General features: G+C 34.1%; 1 protein-coding gene and 1 pseudogene across 22 annotated transcripts; one reads left to right on the top strand and one right to left on the bottom strand.

The window, feature by feature from the left end:
• The first annotated feature begins 2,193 nt into the window (after window positions 1-2,193).
• LOC132315734 (bidirectional sugar transporter SWEET9-like) lies at window positions 2,194-14,076 on the top strand. 22 transcript variants are annotated; one of them, XR_009483828.1, is made up of 10 exons: window positions 2,194-2,535; window positions 3,717-3,788; window positions 4,051-4,110; window positions 11,116-11,160; window positions 11,294-11,510; window positions 11,881-12,293; window positions 12,426-12,585; window positions 12,675-13,479; window positions 13,571-13,695; window positions 13,769-14,076. XR_009483828.1 is itself a non-coding variant. In XM_059814117.1 (6 exons), the coding sequence occupies exons 4-6, from the start codon at window positions 13,366-13,368 to the stop codon at window positions 13,970-13,972; spliced, it is 417 nt and encodes a 138-aa protein (XP_059670100.1). In that variant the 5' UTR covers window positions 11,220-11,510; window positions 11,881-12,293; window positions 12,426-12,585; window positions 12,675-13,365; the 3' UTR covers window positions 13,973-14,076. The 22 variants fall into 22 exon arrangements, 3 of the variants coding, with proteins under 3 accessions (XP_059670100.1, XP_059670101.1, XP_059670099.1); XR_009483829.1 differs by having other exon boundaries at window positions 13,571-13,650; XR_009483825.1 differs by having other exon boundaries at window positions 11,881-11,943; window positions 12,066-12,293; window positions 13,571-14,076.
• A 6,058-nt stretch (window positions 14,077-20,134) lies between these two features.
• LOC132267553 (cysteine-rich repeat secretory protein 38-like) lies at window positions 20,135-27,257 on the bottom strand (annotated as a pseudogene).
• Window positions 27,258-27,471: the final 214 nt, after the last annotated feature.

The following is a 27,471-nucleotide window of genomic DNA, read 5'->3' on the forward strand; positions in this document are numbered from 1 at the left end:
AATTTTCACGGCCTTTCAGATAGAGTTGGAATCTTATGGAGCACGATCGAAGTGTTGTCACGCGTGAAGGTTCATACATGCAAGCAATGGAAATCATGTTAGGAGTTTTCTTCAACCAATTAAGACTAAATCCAAGGAAATATGTAAACCAAGGGAAGATAAAGAGAATACAATTAGTATATATAGAAATGAGAATTACTTAATAACTCACAAATCTTAATTTGAGATTGTATTTTGAATTTGGAGCAGTGCTACACATTTCAAATCTTAATTTGATATTGTATCTTGAATTTTATATGAATGTCCCTTATTTTAATACATATTATACTTTATTCATTTATACATTTTTGTTTCCCATTTTAACAAACTAAACAAATTGACCATTAAAGAAAAAAGTAAGAATGAATAATAATTACACTGGTTTCTTTCTCTATTTACTATTATTATTATTTTTTATTCACTCTCTCTACTTTTGTATATTTTTATTTATCCGAACTTATGTAGAAGTATATATTTGTTGAGCATTTTTAAAATTTAACCATAATCAAAAAATATCAAATCAAAATATAATATTAAAAAACTTAAAGTAAACAATGTAAATTAGGGTCCGTATTTACGAGAAATAGATTACTCATTCACAGTAAAAAAATTATAACTTTTAGTTTAATTATTCCAAAATTTAATAAAAAATGGTCTTCCAAATTAATTGAATTCAAATTATTGAGTTATTTTGAGTTTGGATTCTATAATGATAAATTTTCCTATTTTTTTTCTCTATTTCCTATATTAAAAACTTATCCGCAGCACAATAAAAAAAATTATGGCACAAAAAACAAGGAGAAAATCTTTCTATCCACACCTCCATCTCCATCTCCACCCCGAACGACAACTGAACTCTTTTCTTCTACATCCTGGATCTTAAGTGGCCTTGCATCTTAAAATAAACAAAACAATCAAATAAGCAGCCACATAATTTGATATAAAATCACAAATATAAATTCGTGAAGTATAGTATTATTATTTTTTAATCAAGTTTATTTATTAATAACCCACATTTGTGCTTTGATGTGATATAACATAGATATGTACTTTAATTATTCATTTTATATTTAAAAAATATAAAAAATGTTAATAAATTAACCACAAAAAGAAAACTTCAAATTTTTATTATAATATAAGATTATTTTTTAAAAAAACATATATAATGTGGCACATATCGATACTTCAATAAAATACGAGTAATATTTACTCCAATTAAGTCACATACTTTACATTAAATGTAAAGGATGGCACAATGTAGTGTGCTTGTATTATCCAGCTGGCATTGCCGTTAGCAAAGTACAAACAAAAAATAAAAGGATAATAAGTGATACCCTCTCCCAACTTTATACTCTCGGGTGTAAAAAAATATTCATACTCGCATTCACTGATATTTTCACCATTTTCTTTAGTGTAAATTAAAAGAATAAATCATATTTGTGTGTTAATTATAATGTCAAAATAATGAAATCAACCGATACATATATACATACATTTTTTTTTCTTTTCTTATTTATTCACTTTTAGATAAAAAGAACAATAAAAACGAAATTTCCATATATTCTATGGTAAGAATTTTTGGACCTATAAAAAGTGAAATTTTATGAATAATACAAAGTTCTACATCAAACTGATATAGATAATAACTCCTATATTATTTGAAACGTTTTTTCAGTTATATTATAAATTTTTAAATAAACCTTATTAAAAATTAGAAGGCATAATATAGTAAGATGTGTGATTTGATCAAATTTTGATTTTATAAATTGGAAATAAAAAATTGTCTTCCCATCTTTCTTCCATTTATTTTCTTTATTGTTTACATTTTTTCATCCCTCATGTATATTTTTTTACCTCCCCTTTTTTACCCTCCATACAAAACTAGCATGAGAGAGATAGGGGTAGATTTAGCTGGGTGAGTAATGGTACAGTGGTGGCATGGTTGGCGTTCTTGAATTGTATGGAATGAGATAATATGCGTGTGTCGGACGCTTTCAAACAAAGGAGACTCTTTTTTAACTGCCCACTGCAAGTGACAACTGGAACACTGCAAGTGACAACTGGAACAGCTGTAGCCGTCAACGTGTCGAACAACCATTGGTAAGGATCTGCTTCTCATCCTTTTCCAAAAAATATATTTCTAGGGCAAATCATTTCAGCCTCAATTGCCTCCATCTCTATTCTCGTTCTCAACTCTGAACTTGCCCCCGACTCTCTCTCTCTGCAACTGCAAACTACAAAATCAACTAGAATTAGAAGTTCAAAACCCATATATTTCAGTTTATCTATCTGTCTGCAAGAATCAAAACCTATTACCTGTATCAAAACCCATCTCTGCATATCATTTCAGATTGTTCCAAAAATCAAAACCCATATCTTTCAGTTCCCATCGCCCGCTGTTCTAGTTCGGGTTCGCCGTTCGCAAGCTTCAGATGCCGGCCCGCTGTCTCTCAACTCTCAAGGGTGCTCCCCCTCTCTCTCTGCAACTGCTAACTTGTATGTATGGGTTTTGTTTTAAATTTTTTTCTAAATCAACTAATCAAGGTCTGTGATTCTTGTTTTGCAAACTAAATCCTATTTGGTGAAATTTTTTATGATCTCTTTTAAATATATAAATATATATATATATATATTTACAATATAAAGTAACAAAATTTGCATTGCATTTTGAGGTAATCACCGTAATCTACATTTTATTTCAACAAAACAAATATATATATATTTTTATTTCTATAACTTCTATTTCTGAAATTTTTTTTTTTTTGGGACAATTATGTCTGCAAGAAAATTTGAATTTGGGCATGGAAAAAGAAAAAAAAGAAAAAAATAATCTGAATTGGATTAGAAATCTGCCAAGATTGAATCTGAAACAATTGTTATCAGCATGCCAAGCTTTTTGAAGATGGAAATCTTTTCAGAACTAAAAAAAAAAAATCATAACAAGAACTTTGACAAGCAGAAGTACTTAATATAGAGTAAAGCTCTAAAGTTACTTCTTGAAAATTAAAATACTTACAAAAAGCATGCTTATGAGTGAATTCCACTAGTAGATTCTCAAATAGGATTAGGTAATTGGTCAAAAGAAGAGACGGGGTACGGACTGGTGAATTGTTCAGAAATAAATTTGTATTTTTATTTTTATTTTTATTAATTAATTACCCAAATAGGATTTCCTATGCCTTAATCAGTCAATTGTCTAAACAAATATGGTTAGTTAACTAAAATTGAATTAAACAACAATTGATTTTGGTTGATATATTTTGATTTAGCCCACCCCATTGAGAAATCTTGGATGTTTTGTTTCACATAGAAATACAATCTGTGTAATGCATGAATGATATTTTCAATCTTTCTGCGATATTTTTATTTTCAAATTTTGGTTTTTGATTTTCTTTTGTTATTAGAATGCAGAATATCAGGACATTGATTTGTTAATTTTGAAGATTATTCCTAAACTGATACATTGTACTTTGTTATTGAATTAATTTAACATAAGAGCTGAGTAGAATATGTGCTAATCACACCTATCCGTAATCACACCTCTTTCTACCGATAGATGTCCAACATTTTGACTGAAAGCATAATTGGGGTGTGTTGATACATGATACAGATAGTACTTAGATGGTGATGTTTTAATTGTTATGAGTGAGATTGTGAAAGTGTTTTCTTATTTTTAGGGTTAACATCAGGCCTCAACATTTAGCAAGAACAAGAACAAGGTTCAAGAAACATGCCTCGTCAGTCATCGGGTAACAAACTCTTACTTTTTCTAAAATTTTAATTGGCATTTTTAGCTATTGGTTACATTTATTTATTCATGTTTTACATACTGATTTTTTGTTTTTGTTCTTATTTCTACATACACATATATAATATTGTTATGATGTGATGCTCGAACAATTTATTAATGGGAATTAAAGACTTGGAAGTTTAGTTTTCAATTTCAGAATATATGTTTTACAAGTTTGTTAACGCTTTAAAAAATTTTCCTCTTTTGTTCTAATAATATAGGTTTCTTTTCTGAAAGAAGAGAGTTGATGGGAATGGGTGGAGTGGGCAAAAAGAAAGTAGGTATGTTTTTTTTGCCTAGCTAATTGAATTATATAAATCCCCTTACCATTGTAACAGTGATGTTGGTTTTAAAATGACCAATTATGATAGGAAGTCTCTTTTCAATTTATTTTAATCAAATGTATATCTATGCAAGAGGATTATGTGATTCTAGATGACAATTCTAGATGAGTTAATGTTAACGATATGAGGATGTTGATGTCAACGTTACTGATGATGTTGATAATATGTTGATAACATGTTGATAATATGTTGATGCACTCAAATTAAGTCAAAACACTTAGAATTGAAGGAAATTTAGAGTTGAAGACATACTATTGAGCATCGTGTCTAATTTTTTGTTACAAGAATCTTTGCTCACTTCGCACATAATTTTTCAGTTATTGAAATTTTGAAAGATTGGTGTGTAATATAATTCATCTAGTTGGGCTCTCTTCTTTTTCATCTCTCTAAACTCTAATTTTATCTGTGAAAAAAGAAAAAGAAGATTCTGCAATTTTAATTTAACTTTATCAGTTTGAGCATTGACATAGCTTCTGAAATGTTGAAACTGAAATAACAAAGAAGAGAGAGTCCACCAATAAGAATTACCAAACTTAATAAGTTTTCTGAGCGTCTTGACTAATATTGTCATGGGAGACTTCTAAAGATATAGATTTGTAGAAAGAGAGATACATGGTTGGGGGTACAAAAGTGTACGATAACTGTGAACCAATGATAGGGTTGTGAGCTTTTGGCTTGTTTCATTCATTGGATCTAAGAAGTGTACAACAATGAAATGGAAAGCTTTGATGCACTCAAAGTTACAAATAGAGACAATAATTAATATTATATATTTATAACTTACTTTACTAATCTAATATGATACTACGTATATAATACATATATACACATATATATATGTTTGTAACTTTATACTTAGACTTGGATATATTTTGATTTAGCCCAACCCATTGAGAAAATTGTGGATTCGCCCTTGGGCAGAGGCCATGGCGGGAGGAGGCAACGTGGAGCAATTGGATATTCTAATTTTTGAGGTTTTTTTTTTTTTGATAAATAATGTTACAGTAGAGAAAGTACTTCTTGTAATTAGTGTAGAAAGTAGAGAAAGTAACAAATCCTCACTTTCTCTTTCGTTCATTAAATCTGAAAGTACTTTTTAAAAGGTGAAAAGTAAAATTATATTAGTAAACATAATTTTCACTTTTATTTCACAATTTTAGGAATTGACGCTAAAAATCAGAGAGTAAAAGTGTTAGTAAACAGGCCCTAAGAGTATCATTAAACTTAGGGTTTTTGGGGGACGTGACTCGAGCTACGGAAGTAGGGCATGTGGTGTTATTGGGTTTTGGCTAGATTGTTGTTTTTTTCTTTTTTTCTTTTTTTCTTTTTTTTTTTTTTTTTCTTCAAGTTAAAGAAACAACAAAATTGAGAAAATGTGACCCATATTTGTATGGTTGAAAAAGAATTAAGTTTTAGAATCTTTCACGAATGTGTAGAAATTGATAAGCTTATAAAAAAAGAGAAGATTTATAGATTCTCAAAGGGCTATTATAAATTAGTGGATTATGAAAGATTTTAGAAAGATAGATATTCTAGTAAATATATGATATTTAACCGAAGAATTCTAGAGAATACATTTAACGGGGAGAGAGATGACTATAAAATAGGAGATTCATCCATTAATGTGTCATTCGCATCGGTTAAAGTTTATATGCTAAGAGTGAAAATTGTAAAAGTAAGTAAAATAAGCTACCAAGTGTGGAAGTGACTTTGTTTTTTTTCATAATTTAAGTGGGTGTAATTTTAAAATTTTATGGATATAAATGTAAAAATTTCAATGCAAAAATAAGTATTTTAACTGGGTTTGAGCTGATATAGAGGCCGGAGTTGAGGTTGCTCTGCTTCCTGAAGCCATTTCTTCGTCTTTTTACTGCTTCAGTATTTTAACTGATGAAGGATTTGTCTGATATGTGTGATCGGATTGTACATAATTATATAATGGGGGTGGTGTTCTTTGTATGAATTGGGTGCCAGTCTTTAGCTTCGGACTGGTCTATGCTCCAAAAATAGCTGCATCTACGGTTGAACCTATTCTTTTTGCGATTCCCCCAATTAAAGAAGCGGGATCGAAATTCCTTGATCCCTTCGAACATCTGCGTTCTTTTATAGGTGTCAATCTCTTGCACCATACATTGTCCTAAGGTCAAGTGGTTTCATCTTTCTTCCTTTTCTTCTCATGCATTTGAGTAATTGACTTGCATTAAACAGGACACCTAGTTTGCCTTGATGTTACGATCGGGCGAGTGAAAGGAATTTGACGAAAGAAAGAGGGGTTGTTTTTTTTAATGGCTTTTTAGAAAAGGAAAAAATTGTCTGGTTTGCTAATTGTTCCATCCAACTTTCAAAAAGAACTTACCATACTTCCGTACAATTTGATCTGGTCCTGAATTTCCAACTGATTTAAAGTATTTTGCATTTGAATTGTAAAAGAATCAGGAAACTCCCAAGTACCATTAAGAAGAATCGAATCCAATCCAACCTGCATGTCATACTTTCTAAAAAAAATAGCTCCAAACAATTGTAATAAGCTTTGTTCATTGCACAAAGGGTCTGTTAATAACTTAAATTTTCTGCCATCTCCAATCTCTAACCTAACATTCTCTAATATCAGGTCACGAACCCCCAAAATATGTTTCCAAACAACTGAATTAGATGATTTTTGAACTTCTAACCAGAAGTATTTTCTATTTAATATACTGCATTTAACCATTTGATCCACAACTTGTCTTTTTTCTGTACAAAATCCCAACACATAGTCATCTTAGCTGCACTGTCAATGTCCTTAATCCTTCTGATATTGAACCCACCTTCAGCTGCAAACAATGTAACTTGACTCCACTTCAGCTGTGACATCTTTTAGTATCCTATTTGCCACTCCACAAGAACTGTTTGAATCTTTTTTCAAGCAGATTTTTTACTTCCCATGGAATTTTAAATCCAAAAATCTAATGATACAAATATGAAAACATAACTGATTTAAGCATCTCCAATCTACCTGCTAGTGACATATTAATTGTGTTCCAGTGTCTCAACCTAGTATCCACCTTATCAATCAAAACTTTGTAATCTTCAATCTTCAATATGTTATTAGATAGAGGTCACCCAAGGTATTTGAAAGGGAATTTTTCCACCTTAAATTGCAGAATATTAGCTAACCTTCTTCTACCTCTTACAGCCTTAGAAAATATAATAGAACTCTTATTCTTATTTACCTGCAGCCCAGTGACCTCCTTGAATGAATTAAACACTACCTCAATAGCTTTCCAAGTAGGAACATCAGCTTTAACTACCATGAGCAAATCATCTGCATAAAAAGTATGAGCATCTGCATAAAAAGCATGAGATATGTTCATCCCAATTTTAATCACACCCTTACACAGCTTGATCTTTCCATTCCCAATATCATTTGCTATCATAGTAGAAAAATACTCCGTAACAAAAGAGAAGAGTAAGGGTGAAAGTGGACACCTTTGTCTTAGACCTTTTGAAGCTGGAAAGAAACCTGCAGGAACTCCATTACAGAGAACAGAAAAATTTGCTGAAGAAATGCACTCCATAATCCAACTAATCCACTTCTCACTGAACCCATATTACTGGAGCACACACTGAATAAATCCCCAATCAATTGAATCATAGGCTTTTCTCAATTCAATCTTTAATGCTACAGCTGGATCCCCCTTTTTTCTACCAAAATTCTTCACCAAATCAGACAGCAACATGATATTGTCATGCAATCTTCTACCTTTTATAAAAGCTGACTGCTCGGGTCCTACAAGATTTAGCAGAACATTACTCAACCTGTTAGCTAAAATTTTAGCTATGATCTTGTATATAATATTGCATAGAGCAATAGGTTTGTAATTCCCAATCTTGTCTCCATGATTAGCCTTGGGTATAAGTGTAAGGAAAGTAGAATTACCTCCCTTTGCAAGTTTTCCAGAATTGAGGAAATGTGAAACCCATTTGTTGGGATTTATATGCCCTGGCATAGCAAATTCCTATCTGGATTATAGTGACATATGTTCCTGACATATCTGAAATATTTATGATTTATATAATTGGTGAATTCAATGTATTATGTTTCGATTCACTATGAAATTGATAGGTACCCTGTGATTACGAGAATTATTTATATATATGTATGTGATGGCAATCAATGCATGATATATAAATAGTAATTATAAATTGTTCATAGTCGGTAATTATGGATGGACTCATAATTAATTAAGACTTGAACTGGATCCGCGTTAGATTGAGATATATTGCGAGAGCCGTCGTATGCAATTGCTCCCTATCACCGTCATAGCATTTGACTCTTATGCATGAGAAAATTATAGACTCTTTTATTAATTAATAATTACTTTGATTTGTTCGGCGGATTCTTCGGGATCTTTAGACCGATACTTTGGGTAGTTATGTAATTATTAGTTAGAGGGTTATATTTTCAATATTTGCATCATTGCTACTTGTATTTATTTTGTATTGATTATGGTTAATCACAAAGTAAATTCGAAGGCCTTCGTATGTTTTTAGACAAAATGATTTATTATATATTTATTTATTTAAATTATTATTTTTTGTCAAACAAATGTTTTATTGTGATCAAGCCAGAAATAATCAAAGGAACCAAAATAAATATATTAATTAAGTAGTCGGATTGATGGCATTATTTATCCGATAACTAATTATGCATAGAGGGGTCAAAGTGCAACATTGACTTAGAGGTTATTTATTATTTAATTGGAGTTCAATTAATTTCTTTTAGTGGAATAGAAATTAATTTATGAATTAATTTAATTGGGTCCATGGACCGGGCCAATTATTAATTCATTGTAGCCAATAAAAATAATAAGCCCAAAAAATTCTCACTCATAGCCCAACTTGATATTGGAATCATATTAGATTTGAGATATGTGAATTAGAGATTGAGAAGGATTTATAGTTTCCTTTTCCTTATCTTTATGTTGCCTATATATATACATGGTCTATGTATATTTTGGGGTGTGATTTTTATGAGAAGGAAAAAGGAATAAATTTTCTCTCTCTAGAAAATTAGGGTTAGTGTTCTCATCTAATGGAGGCTCCCACAAGCCTAGTTTTCCAAGGTCATTCATGGAGGTTTATGAGTGATTCCTAAAGGCAAGACCATTACCAAGAAGATGGATATCCATGGAAAAGGTGTCTAGCAAAAGGGATTTACAATAAGTGAGAACATTCACTTTAGAGGAGAGATCTAAGGTTTACTCAAACCTTGATGTAAGTATTCAATCTTTTAATTGAATGATACATCATGTTTTATTTTTGCATAAAACTTGTCTCTATGTAATGAATCAAGATCTATGAATTAAAATCCCTCGAAAAGTTTTTAAAACTAGCACGTTTCCTAACACCATTAACAACATCTTGTCCAAAATCCTCCAATATTTTTGAAAAATCTAGCAGGAAAACCATCATGTCCCGGGGCTTTATCAGGATGAAATTGCATTACCACATTTTTAATCTCCTCTGCAGAAATATTTTGATCCAAACCGATACATTCTTCATGTGACAAAGGTCTTCCAGGAACAAAATTTACACCAGTCCTGACCTCAGAATCCTGATATAGATCAGTGTAATATTTCACTAACCAATCCTTGATAACCTTTGGGTCTGCTGATCTCTCACCTGTAGTATTATCCAGAGCTGTGATAGCATTGCTGCACCTTCTTTATTTAACTGCATTGTGAAAAAATGCTATACATTTGTCCCTTTCTTGAAGCCATTTAAGTCTCGAATTTTGAGCCCACATTATTTCTTCTAGGTCCATAAAATGTTGCAAGTTACCACTAGCCTCCCTCTCTTGAGAAATCAAATTTTCATTGATTGGATCCTGTAGTAAATCCATTTGAATTTTAACCAAATCATCCCTAGCAATTTGAACCTGTTCAGACCACATACCTTTCTTACTATTCTATTCCTTAACTGCAACCTTAACCTCTCTGAGCTTTTTCTGTAACACATGTATAGGGTCACCTGTAACCACCTTCTCCCAATCTGAAATCACCACCTTTTCTACTTCCTCTTGTCCACACCAAACTTTGAGGAACTTAAAAGGTTTAGGACCTGAAGAACTCTCAAAATTCGATTGCACTGCCAAACCATAGTGATCTGAGAGAGAGGTAGCTGTAAGAGACACATTTGAATCAGTAAATTTGTGCAGCCACACTGAATTAATTAAAACTCTGTCCAATTTAGCATTAATCCTAGTCTGGACCTTCTGTTTATTACACCAAGACCAATCTCCATTATTGATAGGAAGCTCTTCCATTCTAATATCATACATTACCCCATTAAATTCATCCAACAACGTTTGTGAAACACGCAGCCCTCCCTTCTTCTCATGATTAGCCCTAACCATGTTCTAATCTCCAACAGCAATCCAAGGCCCTGACACTTTGGAAGCATGTTCTCTAATCGAATTCCAAAGAAACTTTCTTTCCACTGCCCTATTAGCAGCATAAACTGTTGTAATATACACACAAGTGCCAGAAACAATGTGTTTAATCTGTAATAACATAGACTGAGCATCATTCCTGTATCAAAACGACATCAAATATGAGAGAATTTCAACCAAACCATAATTTCCCCAATATATTGGACTTGTAATTAGCCAACCATGACCATCTAGGGCTCACTTTATTTTGAATCCGAGTAGCCTTGCCCTCTTTGACTATAGTTTCCACAAGAACTACTAAAGCAAATTTATTTTCTTGAATCCATTGCTTCACTTCTTTCTGCATTGAGGACCTATTTATTTACGTTTGATTAAATAACTGCGATATGATTTTAACTGTTAAATCTATAATTTAATTTGGTGAACTGTTGATAATGATTTTAGATAGAGATGCTACTTTTCAGCGGTTAATTGTTCGACTGACTTGTGCTTGATGTATATTTTTGTAGGCTACGTCACATCTCCCCTCGTCTTCTTGCGCCACTTGCGCTATTGTATTTAACCTCTCTTTTTTCCATTCTTTATGAAAGGGATTTTTTATATGTATGTACTTCTATATATATATATATATATATATATATATATATATATGCCTGCATATGTAAGTTACTAAAACTTTATTGGCAGATTCACAATAGTTCCAGTCTTCCGTGATCAAGACATCAGGGAATTCAAGCCGTACTTGTATGGGGCGGCGACTGCTACGAATTGTGGATTTTAGCTCTTGTACGCCAATCCTGGGTTTCATCCAAATGATGGGATATTTTATGTGAATTTATTTGGCCTTTCCCTTGAAGTATTCTATATCTGCACTTTTTTAATGTTCGGCACTAATGTCACAAGGGTAAGTATTCTCTTGTTTCTTTATGTTATTTAGTTACTTCTAATATTACTTGTTTGGCATGTTTGCTATATACTGTAATTAATTGGAAGAATTATAATAAAAATCAACTTCTTACCTCAAAGAAGAATTCAGAGAATCCTACAGCAGGATATTCTCTCTTGAGCTAGACCTCTTAAGCTAGACCCAAATGGTAGTATCTTATTTGGTGGAATAGGTCTGAGCGATACTGGACTAGTGGGGCTTGGAATGGTCATATTTTCAGTTTAGTACCAGAAATGAGGTTGAATTATATCTATGATTTTAGTTATGTTAACAATGAAAATGAGAGTTTTTTTACCTATTCTCTTTATAATCCTTCAATTATTTCTAGATGTATTATGGATATTTCGGGGCAAATTAAACAACTCACTTGGTTGGAAACTACAAAGGAATGGTATTTGTTTTGGTCTCAACCAAGAGAATAATGTGAATTTAATGCTTATTGTGGCCCATTTGGTGCCTGCAATCAGATTATTCAACCCTTTTGTAATTGTTTGCAATTTTGCATGATTTCAGTATCAAGTCCATGGATGATTGGAATTTGAGTGATTATTCTAGCGGGTGGGAGAGAAATATTGTACTGCAGTGTGGGAATACCAGTACTACAAATAGGGAAACAAAATTGATTCCAGAAAATCCACACATGGGATTGCCTCAAAATCCTCAGTCTTTACCTGTTGGGAGTGATGCAGAATGTAAATTAGCCAGCTTGAATAACTGTTCTTGCACTGCTTATGCAATAAGGTTTTTATGTATATTATTTGTACCTGTCATTTGGCACAAACCTATTATGGCTATAGATAATAAGTGTTGAGTTTGTAAATGTCATTGCATATATATATATACATGTTTATAAGTTATTTTCTAAATTTTCAGAAAAACCTATTTATCGGTGTAGGAGTGATTAGTCTTTTGGTTGCAATGCTGATGGTAGCCTCTAAAGCTTTTGAGAACCTGGAAAACAAAACCTATTATGTGCGATGGCTCTGCATGATTTTTTTCTATGATAATGTACGGCACTCCAATTCCAACAGTAGTATGTTCTTCTCTCTGCTATTTTCTTTTATTTACTTGATTATTTATTTTTCTTTCCATTTACTCAATCTTATTTTATTTTTTTATTAGTGGCGGTTACTTTAAACTGAGAGGGTCGAATTTATGCCAATTATGCCAGCTTTGGCAGGGTGCATCAATTCTATCACTTCGTTAGTAGATTTCTGTGCTGGTGGTCAATGGTATTTGTTTTGGTCTCAACCAAGAGAACAATGTGAATTTAATGCTTATTGTGGGCCATTTGGTGCCTGCAATCAGATTATTCAACCCTTCTGTAATTGTTTGCAATTTTGCATGATTTCAATATTAAGTCCATGGATGATTGGAATTTGAGGGATTATTCTAGCAGGTGGGAGAGAAATATTGTACTGCAGTGTGGGAATACCAGTACTGCAAATAGGGAACAAGATTGATTCCGGAAAATCCACACATGGGATTGCCTCAAAATCCTCGATCTTTGTCTGTTGGGAGTGATGCAGAATGTAAATTAGCCTGCTTGAATAACTATTCTTGCTGTGCTTATCCAATAAGATTTTTTTATTTTTTTTTAAAAAAAATTTCCCTGTATGTATATTATTTGTACCTGTCATGTTGCACAAACCTATTATGGCTATAGATAATAAGTGTGGAGTTTGTAAATATCATTGCATATATATATATATATATATATATATATATATATATTTACATGTTTATAAGTTACTTTCTAAATTGTTAGAAAAACCTGTTTATCGGTGTCGGAGTGATTAGTCTTTTGGTTGCAATGCTGATGGTAGTCCCTAAAGCTTTTGAGAACCTGGAAAACAAAACCTATTATGTGCGATGGCTCTGCATGATTTTTTCTGTGATAATGTACGGCACTCCAATTCCAACAGTAGTATGTCTCTTTTCTCTGCTATTTTCTTTTATTTACTTAATTATTTATTTTTTCTTTCCATTTATTCAATCTTATTTTATTTTTCTATTAGTGGCGGGTACTTCAAACTGAGAGTGTCGAATTTATGCCAATTATGCCAGCTTTGGCGGGGTGCATCAATTCTATCACTTCGTTAGTAGATTCTGTGCTGGTGGTCAATTTGAACTTTGTTATAAGGTTATTAAGGTAGAGAAATTAGTGATTTAAATTAACAAGTTAAGTATATTCTTGAGTGGTTTGTTATTTGCAGGTTCCAAGTGTTGTGGGAATACTCTCTACTGGGGCTAAATCACCATTTACATCATCTATAACAACGCTCAGAATTGGTCGAACCTTCCCATTTCTTGATGGGGAGAGGAGAGATGAGGATGCAGAGGATGATAGTGGGAGTGATACTGATGGTGGTGATGAGGACATTCCGACTTCTACAGTTTATGGAGATGTTGATGCTTGATTCTATGTTCATATCATCCATGCATCACTTTTTGTTCAGTTTTTACATTGTTTTGACTTGATATTTTTGGATATTCTCGTTTAATTGGTTGAACCTTCCACTTTTGGCCGGTGTGAGATAGCTATGCAGACTTCTTGTAGTTCTTAAAATAATTGTGTTTAAAATGAATTGTTTGATACTAAGTACCAATATATATATATATATATATATGGAACATAAATGCTGTCTAATCATGAATTTAATTACTCTGTTCATATACCACTTGTAACTACTGCTTTGTTTTACTTGTCAAATGCTACCGACGGACTAGCAATCCTGCTTTCATAATTTGATTCATGGTGGTTGTTTCATGTTCTCTGCATTTAAGAAGATTTAAATTGCTCATCTTCTCAAATTTCCATGAAAAAACTATTTGTATGCAAGAGGCTATTGTAAATATTAGTTTAAGAAATCTTCTAAATTGTAATTTTTTTTTCTAGAAAAAAAGGAATTATTGCAAATTTTTTTGGGATTCATAGAATACTATTTGTATATAAGAGGCTATTGTAAGGATAATCATTTCAGTAATTCTCATTGGATCGAGATTTTTTTGTGACACTCTTTGGATTCCCCACCGAGGATACAAGCTCATTAGAATCCTTATGTAGCTTTTTTCTTGTTTGTTTCTAAAATTTTAAATAGCTTTATTTAGAAAATTGAACGTAGGAGACAAAAATCAGTTTTTGGGCTGTTGGAAGTTTTTCTTAATTTTGTAGTCAACCTTGAAATGATAGACTTGTTAGTGTGAAGCATAGAATTAAGGCTTTGGTCTTGCATTTGTGTTTTGCGTCATGCTGGTGATGGTGGTTCGTGATAATGTGAGGAGATCATTTCACGTCTGTCGGGAATGTTGAGATCAAAGGTTGAGTGGAGCTCTAAACTAGCACAAGGGATTCTCCGTAGAGGAGATTGAGAGAGAGAAGACAGATTTGTTTAACACCCTAAGGTAGCTCGAGCCCTAGAGGTCCATTCTTTATGGTTATTGTTGCCCAAGTATTGACTCTAGATGGGGGTGAATAAAGTCTATGGCAAACAATGACCAATTTTCAGATTTGCAAATTCTACTTAAAAACCTTCTAACAATTATACAATAATCAATATATAGGCATAAGCAATTAATGGTATAAATGTAAATGAGATAAGAGAAGAGAGATTTGTAAACATTCACACGGCGATTTTAGCGAGGTTCAGAAACTCCTAATCCTCGCCTCAAGACCCCTCTTGAGACTTCCCAATCCATTATGGCACCTCCTTACGGGTGGAGAGCAAACATTTGCATGAAGCAACTTCTTGTTTCACTTTGCTAAGAGACAACCTCTCTTAATCTTTGTTTGGGTCACACCAATCCTTACAAATTGAAGCTAGCTTGCTTCTTCTTTCTTGGGCCACACCAGCCCTTACAAATGAAGATCAGATTTGTTGCATACAAATATATTTCTCAAAGATTGATATGCAAATCAAAGCTCACAACTTTCAGCTCACTCTAGAGTATATATATGAATAAATTGAAGCTCAATACTCTATGAATGATATAGGATGAGAGAGTATGATATGAATGAAGAACAAAAGCTCTTTGGATGCTATATAATGTTTCTCAATGGTAGCAACAATAAAATCCCGAAGTCTTTAGCTCTATTTATAGAGTTTTGATGAGCTAATTCAAAAATATAGTTGTTGTGCACGGGGTTCAAGGCAAAATAGCCGTTTGAATTTGAATGTACGCTGGTTCAGTCGACCGAAATGAAACATCATTATGTTTCGGTAAACCGAAATAACTTGAGGTTGGCTATCACTCTTTATTTCGGTAGGCCGAAATGAAACACCCTTTTGTTTCGGTCGACCGAAATACCTTGATCCTTTGATCCAAAACTCTCTGTTAGAATCGGTCGTCCGATTCAGATTGCTTCTCCATTTCGGTCTGCAGAAATGGAACTGTTGCCTCAGAAGTTTGTTCTAAGTTAACAAATTACACAGTTCACAGTTCTCTATAGGACATCTGCACATACCTTATTTGACTTGAAAACATTTAAGTAAATGTCTTTACAGTATTTATATGTCCATTTACTTTAAGTTTACAATGTAAATAAGGAAATACCCCCACTTGGATTCAATAAAAAATACTAGAAAATTGAAATCCAACTAAATCAAAATGTAGAAATTCAGTTTTAGTACAAATTTGGATTTCCGACAGTTTTGGTAAAAATGAATCCTCATGTAGACCAATGTAGACTTGGTCAAAAATTATGATAAAATCAGTTTAGGCTAGTTTAAGTATAAAGAGTTATTACCGGAAAAAATTATTTTGAAATAATCATTATTTCAAAAATTCATTTTTCACACTTAGCCAAAAACATAGTTTTTCATGACGCGCATTCTGGGTTCCTAATGTCCGTTACCAACTCATGGTAATGAAGGTTTCTCATGCCTTAATGGTTGACCAATATGAATTATATGATTGATGTGCATGGTCTTAGCATTTCTAGCACAAATGATGAGTTTTTTCAAAGCTTATGCAAGCTTGAACTAACTCACTCTTTAGCAATGACTTCATGTGCAATTGTATATGAATGAAGTGCATAGTCTATTGCTAATGGATATAGGAGCATATGAATGATGATATGATATGCATGGTCCTATAGAGATGAGTTTCAAATAGATTCATAAATACTTTGACATTGAATCCTAAACACTCACCATCCTATCTACCCATTTCTTCACGTTTTATCCATGATCGTGTAGGCTTTTAGGTAGACTTGTTTTCTTTCTTTCTTTGAGTTGTTTTCTTACTCGTTGTAGTCCAAGCTATCTTTGGATGGACTTTGCATTTGGTTTATTGCAACTTCATGTTCATTTTGTCTCCTTTGCTTTCCATAGATGTGATCTTGAGTAATGGAACACTTGGAATGGTCTTTATGATCTTCATTGAGGTTTTTCTTTAAATGCAAATCTATAACACTCAATGTAAACATTAGTCCTTAAACACTATTAATGGTTTGTTATCATCAAAACCTCTAGATTGACCTTGGATGAAATCCTTAAGGTTAACAGTTATGGTTGTGCATATGTATTTTTCAACCTCCCTAAATGGTGAGAGTTAAGCCCTATTTATACTACTTTCATTTGGGTAAAGACCCTTGGTCATGAGAGCTAACTGCCTCTTTATCCAATAGTCGATTTACCTAGTTAAAGACATTTGGTTACGATGGTAGTTCTTTCCTTATCCAATGGTCATTCTGTGAAATATATATTTAATGTATTATGTGGTCTCTATTACTCGAGCTCAGCTACTGGGTATTAGACATTCTCTCCCCCTTATGTAGACCTCTAGGTGAGGCGAATCCTTGGAACTCAGCCACCTAACCACTGATACTCAGATTCTCGCAACTGAAAATAGGGAAAGAGCTTCATTTGGGGTTCTGCCTTCTCGGTCCCCCGGGCTCTATCCTAGATCTGCGTCTCGAGGTCCCTGCAACTAAAAGGGAGCTCGAGAAGAGAAAAATGCCCGAGGTTACGCCTGTAGGAAGTAACCTCGGAAAGGAAAGGAGGAGGGGCCCATTCGACTGGAGCGGGGCGTGTCCACAGGAGAGGAAGGGTAGCGACCCTTTCCTCAACAGTGACTTTAGTTATAGGACGAGTAACTCGAGAATACTTAGTCCTTTCAGGAGCACGCTAGATAAGTACTGGCCAGGTGTGCTTATTTTTAGAGATGGCGCCACGTGAGTAAGCATCGTAGCACCTTCATTAACAGTATGCAAATGTAGCCTTGCATTAATAATATTAAAATGACAGGTGGTGTGACGACCCTGGATATTACAAACCCAGTGTGTCCTGTGATGATCCGAAACGGATCCAAAATGCGGAAGCAAAACATGAACAAGTCTATAAAGATATACGTCATCTCTAAGACATAAGAACAACCTTGTGAAGAGTCTTGTGACTCGGTGGAAGGAAGATCAGAGTTAGGGTTTCAAAACCCTCCAAGGAATGAACCAAGGGCAAAATGGTCATTTCAAACTGAAATGGTTACCATCGTGCACACCATTGGAAAGACAACGAAAAATTAACAAAGATGGACTCAAGAATCACTTGATTCAGAACCAAATCCTGACACAACCTTACTAAAACTTTAATATATTTGCCGTCCGGACTCCAAATTAAGTAATTCTTGAGTCCATCTTTGTTAATTTTTCGTTGTTTTTCCAATGGTGTGCACGGTGGTAACCATTTCAGTTTGGAATGACCATTTTTCTCTTGATCCATTCCTTGGAGGGTTTTGAAACCCTAACTCCGATCTTACTTCCGCTAAGTCACGCGACTCCTTGGAAGGTCGTTCTTGTGTCTTAAGGATGGAGTACATCTCTATAGACTTATTCATGTTTTGCTTCCACATTTTGGATTCGTTTTAGATCATCACAGGACACACTGGGTTTGTAAAATCCAGGATCGTCACAGGTGGGGTCTGACGTAGAACAGTTATCTACAATTTGCCCCCCTGCTCGAGGTCGCGAGGAGGGAGCTCAAGGTTGCGAGGAGGGAGATAGAGAAAAAGAAAAGGAAAATATCCGTAGAAAGGATCTCAATCAACTCGTTGAGGTTTATCCGTAGAGAGGAACTCCTTTCTTTTTTCTTTTCTTTTAATCGTTTAGTCAAAACCGAGACTTATCAATGCTTAACTGTCAATTATTATTTATACACATATACAAATAGGTGCACCCCATGGAGACTTATTTGTGTTTAAAGTTCCCTCTGGATAGCATAGGGATTCCATGGAGCTTCGGCCTTTGTTATAGATAGGTGACCCCAAGTCAATGTACTAAGTACATTTTATACAAGTTGAGATGTTCCTTGCACAACAAAATCGTATGTTTAGAAAACAGATTGTAATGGAATGTCATAATTAATAAAATAATTCTATCTTGATTCCAAGGTTATGTGGTGTAATTTGCATCACCTAGTAAAGTCATGAAATAGTGCGAGATGCAGTCCTTATATAACATTAATGGTAATTAGAATAGAAAAGAGTTTAAAATTGAATTGATAATTCCACCTCTTAATTTTGACTCAACAATGAAGAGAAATAATTAAGAACATAAGTGTTATAATTTAATGAACATGACATACTGAACAATAGTAATAATGATAATAATAAAAATAAAAATAAAAAACATAACTATGAGTTAGTCGAAATAGATAAAATAAAAGGGGCAGAGTACGGACATAATGAGATGCATTAGATGTGCCATGCAATTTTGACCCCCAAGGCAGGAAAGTCGTATGAGATATTGTCCTGAGATGTAGAGGCATCGAGAGAGAAGGTGTGTGATCGCTTTGAAGTTGCATTAGATGTTGTCCTAAGATGCAGAGGCATTAGATGTGTGATCGCTTTGAAGTTGCACTCGAGTTATAAAGGGTACTCGAGTGAGGGATGTATTTTGTGAGGTGCACGCTAGTTTTGATAAAACTTTTGTCAAGATAGTGAAGAGCGCGGAAAAGGAAAACAAAGGTAATCAAACACCCTACTTTTGATACCCTCGATTCTAGAGCCACAGGTGAGTTCAGTTATAGGACGAATAGCTTGAAGATACTTAGTCCTTTCAGGAGCACGCCAAATAAGTACTGGTCAGATGTGCTTATTTTTAGAGATGGTGCCACGAGAGTAAGCGTCGTGGCACCTTCATTAACAGTATGCAAATGTGGCCTTGCATTAATAATATTAAAATGACAGGTGGCGTTTGACGTAGAGCAGTTATCTACACATGCTAAGACAAAACAATGCTAATTGCCAAGTTGGTGGCAGGTGAGCAGACTTATACTTCTTAAAATAATTGTGTTTATATGTACGTAAATATCCAAAACCAAGAATTTTCACTCCACTCTTATCGATAATTTTTCTTTTTCTCTAAATGCATGTCTGTTACTTTGAAGGTATATGACTTGTTTACTACTAATATGGAACATGAATGCTCGTATATATATATATATATATATATATATATATATATATATATATATTCTTATTATTTTGATATTCAGGACATTAAGAAGAATGAAGTTGGGAGTTTGAAGAAATGACATATTTTCGCTTCATTTTTCTCCCCTTTCCTTAGATACGTTTTGTACTTATTACTTGGTATCAACGTTTTTTGGAATAACATAAGCTTTCTCTGATTGCTGGCTCAACAACTTCTTTGTTTTTTGGTTAAATGACTTCGGATCGCTTACCTTATTCATGTTATAAAGATAGAACTTGTTCTGATTGTCAATTTTGCCAAAGAAGTGGGTGTTTGAGTACTTTAAAAGATAGTAATCATGCCATATGATAGCTCCTTTGTTGTATGGACAGCGTTTGCAAATTTCACTGCCTGCCTCAGTAATATAAGATTTGCAGTTCGTGTTTGAGACATCACCACGACAAAAGGCAAGGCCGTTGTCTTTGTATTGGTTTTGTCCAACAAAACCAACACCGAAACCAGCAAGAGGTGCTTTGAAGTAGAGATCACCCATGAGCTTGTTCAAGTCTGTTGACGCTAAAATCGGCTGGCTAGAGCCGATTCTAATTTGATTTGTTGTGGGCGTGCCAGAACCAATTATATGGTTCGAAGTTAAATAGTCAACTATAGTCTCTTTGGGAAGGTTGACTTTCAGACGATGTGAGGATGAAGAGAACAGTAAAACTCTTTTTTGAGTTCAAGAATTACCTTAATTAAAAGGACTTTTAATTGAATAAATTATAGTAATAATTTGAGAATAGAAAGGGGAGAAAATATAGATATAGAAAGTGATATAGAGAAGAGATAGAGAGAGAGAGATATAGGGAGAGAGATAGAACGAGACTGAAATAGAGATAGCAATGATGTTATTTGGGGAAAGTGCTTGAGAAAACAACAACAATAATAAAATGATTCTGAGGGTGCTGGACCTCTATCTCAGCATGCATATTTGATTATTTATAGGATAAAACACAGAAACAAACTCCAATATGCAAGTATTTTACTTCCATTACAACTCTATCACTTAATCAACTATTAATTTAAATTAAACTAATCCTAGAGATAAACATAAATATTTAATTAAAACTAACTAACAGATAAATATTAGCACTTGATCCCTATCCATTAGTTAATTCAAAGGTTTCTCTAATTTTCCACCTTTGCATGTAGCTTCTGTTACCTTTTCCACGTGTCAATTTATACCCAAATTGGTTACCATGTCATTAATACAAAATTTACCAAAAAGGGTGTCAATAATGCCCCCCCAATTTTAAATGTCTTATCGGCTGTCGGTCGCCCAAGCCGATAAGATATTTGAAATTTAAAGTACATTGGAAGGAAATTTTAAACAAAGGTTGCGTTAGTCACTTGAAATCAGATTGCAAATCAACGAGCTCCAAAACTTTATTTCTTCTGAATCACCTCTAAGATAATCTTTATTTCATATTAGCCAAATATGCCGATTTAGGCTTCTTCCTAGATTCTTAGAAAGTTTGCCGATATTGCCAGCCCATAAACCAATGAAGGACTTGCCCCACATGCATTTTCTAACTCCGCTAGCAAATCATGATCATGATTGACATAAATTAAATTATTGTGAATCGTCATTCTAGCCGACCTGCCTATTAGTTTTACTAGATGAATGAAATTATGCCAACAAGGAATTTTCTTAGCTGATTTCCTTTTAGCCGATTTTGCTTTAGCCGATTTTACATTCAGCTCAATCGACATAACTGCATCATGCCCAAAAGTTCATTGATCGGCAATCAGGATCTCACTATAATCGGCAGGCTGAAGTGGAGTGTATGGATCAACTAACTTTTGTTGGGGGTTTGCAATCACATGCCCCCAGCAGCCACTGGTTTTTTAGCCGATTTTCTTTCAGCCGATTTTGTCTCAACCGATTTGTACCTTTCCATTCATCAGTATCAGACTAATAGTTTTTTCAACTTTGTTGTTGATAAGTCATCTGTTGTGACTGATTTATCGCCTGCCGATAATCGACTGCTGGAACTTGCCGATAATTGGCAGTTGGTAACTGATAATATTTTGGCAAACTTTGCTGCTGATTTTTTGATAAAATTTCCTGCCGAGATCGACAGGACTGGCCAATTTCGGTATTTGTTATCGACAGCCCCTCATGTAACAGACGTTGTGATACAGGGGTGACATGCTAATTTATCACCTGGTCAGGATAAGGTTTCTTGTACATAGGCTAAGCACATTTACGCTCTTGAGCTACCTCAACTTGGATAAGCTGAGCCATTAATTCTTTAATCTCCTGATCAATCTCCCCCATTTTTTGTTGTTCTCATTGAGGGGGAATCGACATAATTGGTGGGCGTTGTAGAATAACCTTTGCCGATTTTACATTCGGCTCAATTGGCATCAATGGTATTTTTGTTATTATCAGTGGATTACCGATGGCATACCAAAAGTTGTGTTCGACGGGACAATTCCTGCCATAGTTGTTTGTGACCCTTGAGAAATGTTTGTCAATGGTAAAGAAATACGTTGAAAAATTAATTCAAGAGATACCGAGTTTTCAGCTTGATAACAACTTTGGATAGCCGATATCTGAGCCTTCATTGCTTTCAAATCTTGAATAATCTCCTGCCAATCAGCTATCACTTGTCGATAATCAGATGCTGGTGACTGGTTTGCCACTTGCTGATAATCGGCTGTTGGTCACTGATAAATTTCAATCCAACCATACGACTGATTGGCCATCGGCTGCCCCCCGAGTACCGAAGATTGTGATACAGGGGTGACATATTGATTTATCACTTGTCGATAATCGGCTGTTGGTGTCTAGTTTGCCATTTGCTAATAATCGACTATTAGTCGCTGATAATTTTTAGGCCAACCATATGACTAATTGCCCATCGGCTGCCCCCGTGTATCACCTACCGATAATGGACTACTGGTGACTAGTTTACCACTTGCCGATAATCGGCTGCTGGAACTTGCCGTTAATTGCTTTTTGGAACTTGCCGATAATCGACTACTGGAACTTGCCGATAATCGCTTGTTGGAACTTGCCGATAATCGACTGTTGGCGTCTGCCGATAATCGACTGTTGGTGCTTGTCGATAATCAACTGTTGTTGGCATCTGCCGATAATCATTTAGCCAACTATATGGCTGATTAGAATACTGGTACATCGACTGAGAAGCCCACTACATATTTTTTACTATAAATCACTCACCTAGTAGATTCGATTCGGAATTGATGTAGTGTGGGCGAGCCAGAACCAATTATATGGTTCGAAGTTAAATAGTCAACTATAGTCTTTTTGAGAAGGTTGACTTTTAGACGATGCAAGGATGAAGATAACAATAAAACTCCTCTTTGAGTTCAATAATTGCCTTAATTAAAAGGACTTTTAATTGAATAATTTATAGTAATAATTTGATAATAGAAAGCGGAGAAAATATAGATATAGAAAGTGATAAGGAGAAGAGATAGTGTAATACCCCTAGTTTTCAAAAGGATAGGATTGGAAATTTAATTTTATTTTTCACTGATTAATTGATTTTGTTTTATGACTTAGTTGTTTTGTTTTCTTAAATGATTAATTGTGTTTGCTTAATTGATTTAATTTATATTTGTGTGTATTTAATTTACATGTTAATTGAGATTGTTTTAATTATAACATTTGATTTTATTTAAATTAATTGCCTTAGTAATATGCAACTTGGATTTACCTGTTTAATTACTATACTTATTGAATTGTTTTATTTAATTAATGCAATATTTATTTATTTTCTGTATGATAACTTAGGGTTATAGTTATATTTTTTGGCTTATAATTCACGTATTGGTAAGCCGCCGTAGGTTAGAACTGAGATAGTTTCATGGGCCGGTTAGGATGGGGATTAGGGCTTTGTCTCTGATTATTCGTGGACTAGGGTATCAATATACACCTATAAATATAAAGTAATACGTGATTTAGGGTTTGGAGAACAGAATAAACGTATGTTCTGTAAACTACAAACAGAGCCCCAAATTGGTAGTGAAAACTAGAAAGATACAGAGATAACCGGGGTAGGAGTTTGGGTGGTTCACAAAACAGAATCAAGGAGGGAAGTTTGGTGTGCATTATCGGACTGCAGTAGGAGCAGCAAGGGTGGTTTAACACTCAGAGACGTGGAATTAGCTTTGCAAGTTTGGGTTTCAAAGGTAAGTCTTGTTCTATTCTTTCCCCTTAATTCGTGTTCTGTGCATGCCTGGTTAGACTTCAGGGTTTTAATAAAAGATAAAACGGATTGACACAAACATAATAACATGTTTTCCATGCAGATATGAATTTATTTGATCTCAGTGAGTTAACTGTTTTGCATACTGGTTGATTTTCTGCTATCTGTGTCTTTTACGTTTAAGCCTATTTTATTGAGATTAGTAATATGATTGGATGCTTTACAATTATTCTGAGAATGAGTTTAATCCCTAGAACAAGATTTTAGAACAGTATTTAATTGCATCAAATTAATCTGAACTAAATCTGTCGCAGCTTGCTTAAAATTGGTTAACAGAGGTGTTGTAGTTGTTGCTTTAGAACTTGTTTTCCTACACATGTTAGGGTTGGATCTCAGTGGTTTAAACTTGTTTAGGACTAATATTAAACCTAGAATAAGAATTAGAACATACCACAGAGGCTCTGTAATCACCGGAGTTGGAGAAGAAGACGCAAAAACAGACGACGACATCTAAGAGAGGAAGAGCAGGCTCCTCCTACTCTTAGAGCCGGCTCCCAAGGATGGGGGAGCCGGCTCTTGCAGCCCTAGAGCCGGCTCTTGGAGCCTAGAGCCGGCTCTCCCTTTAAATAAGAGCAGGCTCTCAAATTTTGGAGCCTGCTCTTGCCCAGAAATTACATTACTGTGTGATTTTGTGCGTGGTTTTGACTGTGCAGTGTATTAGGACTTCGTTTAAATTATTTTAAACACTGTATGGAACTATTTTAAACCTAAACTTAGTCTTCAGGAACATTAATTTAAACTGGGATTAATTGAGGGAGAAGTACAAAGTCTAAGGGAAACTTAGTGTAGTGTACACTGTTGTATCCACTGGAACTTAACAAGTCGTATGGATGATTTAATTGGGTAAAATTGTATTTTTTCACAGTGTTAAGTATGGTGAATTAATTAGAAATCAACTATACTTAGGTTGGGTTTAATTGATACTCAAATTTCTATTAACTGTATCAATTCGTAGATTATATTGGAGGATTTGGTAGGTTTATATACCGGAGCTTGGCAAGGTTGTTATGTATGATTTAAATATACATATAAATCATATTTCTATAGTATTTGAAGTATTGGGAATTAACTAATTTTCCTTATGCTTAATTTGGATTTATTTGATACTTAAATAGTACTAAATTGTATCAATTCAGGGATTATGTTGGAGAATGTAAATGTGTGCAAATTATGTATCAATTTACATTATTGGAGTTGGATTTTGGGCTCTGCATTAAATGTCTAATATTTATGTACATGAATTAACTTCTCTTGTGCATATTATGGATAATGGTTGATGGTTATTTAATATTGATTTATCAACTATGTTAACTGGAGGATTGTATGTACCGGTATGGGACGGTGACATACTAGGTAAGGATTAGTTCAAGCACTAAGTCCTACCTAATTTGGAATGAGTTGGATTAACCATAAAAAGGTTAAGTCTCGCTTATATGGATGTATATGAACCGGTATGGAACAGTGTCATATTAGGGATGGCTTAGTTCAAAACACTAAGACCTACCTATATTGGGAATGGATTAGTTCAAAACACTAAGTCCGACCCAATTTGGATTCAGGTATGGATTAACCATAAAGGTTAAGTCCATCACCTACATGTGTCATATCAATTGTGAATTGAATGATCTATTATGGTTTCCGAATGGATTTATTATATAGATATCAGACCACTACACAAATGGATGATATTCTGTATTAGGAGGAGTACGGACTTTATATATTTATTATATGTGCCATGATATGAGCTTGAGTCTCAGGACCATGGTTAGGGCGCGTATATCACCTAGGATGGATAACTGGACATAGGTGTTGTTCCCTCGTAGGTCTAAGTACTCATGCCCACCTTAGGGTGCGTATTCGCATGTTACCTTCTATTCAGGCTGAGACAGACCTACTGGACTAGTGAGCGTCCTATAGTGTGTACTATATATACATATATAGACTACTCTAGATATTGTTGAGTCTTTCTAGGATGTATCTGCGTATCGGATTACTGTATGGATCGTAGTAGATCAGGACTTGCATGTGGGCCTGACCCACTCTATTATTTTTCAGGTGTTCGACAGTATCAGGCTTAGAGCTTGATCGGGTTGATGCATATACAGACACTCACTCTTCCGGTTACATAGGATTTCCTTTCTATTTTAATTTTGGATTTTAATTCTGTAAATTTATTCAAGGATTTGGGATTAGGGGTCCACTAGGTGGATTCCCGAGTTGTACGGTTTTAAATCATATTAATTTATTTATTTCAAGTTTGAGGATTCTTATGTTAGATTTCTTTCAGCGTATTATTAATTTGTTCTTAATTCAATTTTTTTCTGCTTGTTTACATATTAATTGTCTGATATCCCTCGGATTTATGCTCGGACTTGATCACCCGTGGCTCTAGAATCGAGGGGTATCACAAATAGAGAGAGAGAGATAGAACGAGACTGAAATAGAGAGGGAGAGAGGTAGAGATAACAAGGATACTATTTAGGGAAAGTTCTTGAGAAAACAACAATAATAATAAAATGATTCTGACAGTGCTGGACCTCTATCTCAGCATGCCTCTTTGATTATTTGTAGAATAAAACACAGAAACAAACTCCTATATACAAGTATTTTACTTCCATTACAACTCTATCACTTAATCAACTATTAATTTAAATTAAACTAATCCTAGAGATAAATATAAATATTTAATTAAAACCAACTAACAGATAAATACTAATTCTTGATCCCTATCAATTAATTAATTCAAAGGCTTCTCCAATCTTCTACCTTTGCATGCAGCTTCTGTTACCTTTTTCACGTGTCAATTTATACCCAAATTGGTTGCCATGTCATTAATACAAAATTTACAAAAAAAGGTGTTAACAGTTTCATAAGGCTATTAGTGGTAAAGTTTTCTGAACTTGAACAAAAATGGAAGAGAGGGTTAGCTCAAAAGACAGTTTGGAGAAGGAAAACAAATGATAGGATGTACAAAGAGAATGTTTTTGAGGAAGACATGTTTGGAAGGGTATGCAAGAGTTGATTTGCTTCTATCCTTGCTATTTGCTAAATTGCAGCATTTATATAGATTAAAAATCTAAACCTCACTTTATAATATAATAGTGAAGATATTACACTATTATGCTCTCCCTGAAACCATGAAACCCTTTTCCACCAACCCTCGTCCGAACCATCTGAAACCACCATTCTGGCCACTTCTGGCCAACCCAAG

The sequence above is a fragment of the Cornus florida genome, unplaced genomic scaffold (assembly GCF_030987335.1).
Source record: "Cornus florida cultivar Cherokee Brave unplaced genomic scaffold, ASM3098733v1 CherokeeBrave_3.0.0_Hap2_Chr07, whole genome shotgun sequence".
Lineage (NCBI taxonomy): Eukaryota > Viridiplantae > Streptophyta > Magnoliopsida > Cornales > Cornaceae > Cornus > Cornus florida.

Coding starts and splice junctions, on each gene's coding strand:
- LOC132315734 (XM_059814117.1), top strand. CDS start 13,366: ATGCTGATGGTAGTCCCTAAAGCTTTTGAGAACCTGGAAAACAAAACC. Junction 13,480..13,570: donor GCACTCCAATTCCAACAGTA/GTATGTCTCTTT, acceptor TTTTTCTATTAG/TGGCGGGTACTTCAAACTGA. Junction 13,670..13,768: donor CGTTAGTAGATTCTGTGCTG/GTGGTCAATTTG, acceptor TGTTATTTGCAG/GTTCCAAGTGTTGTGGGAAT.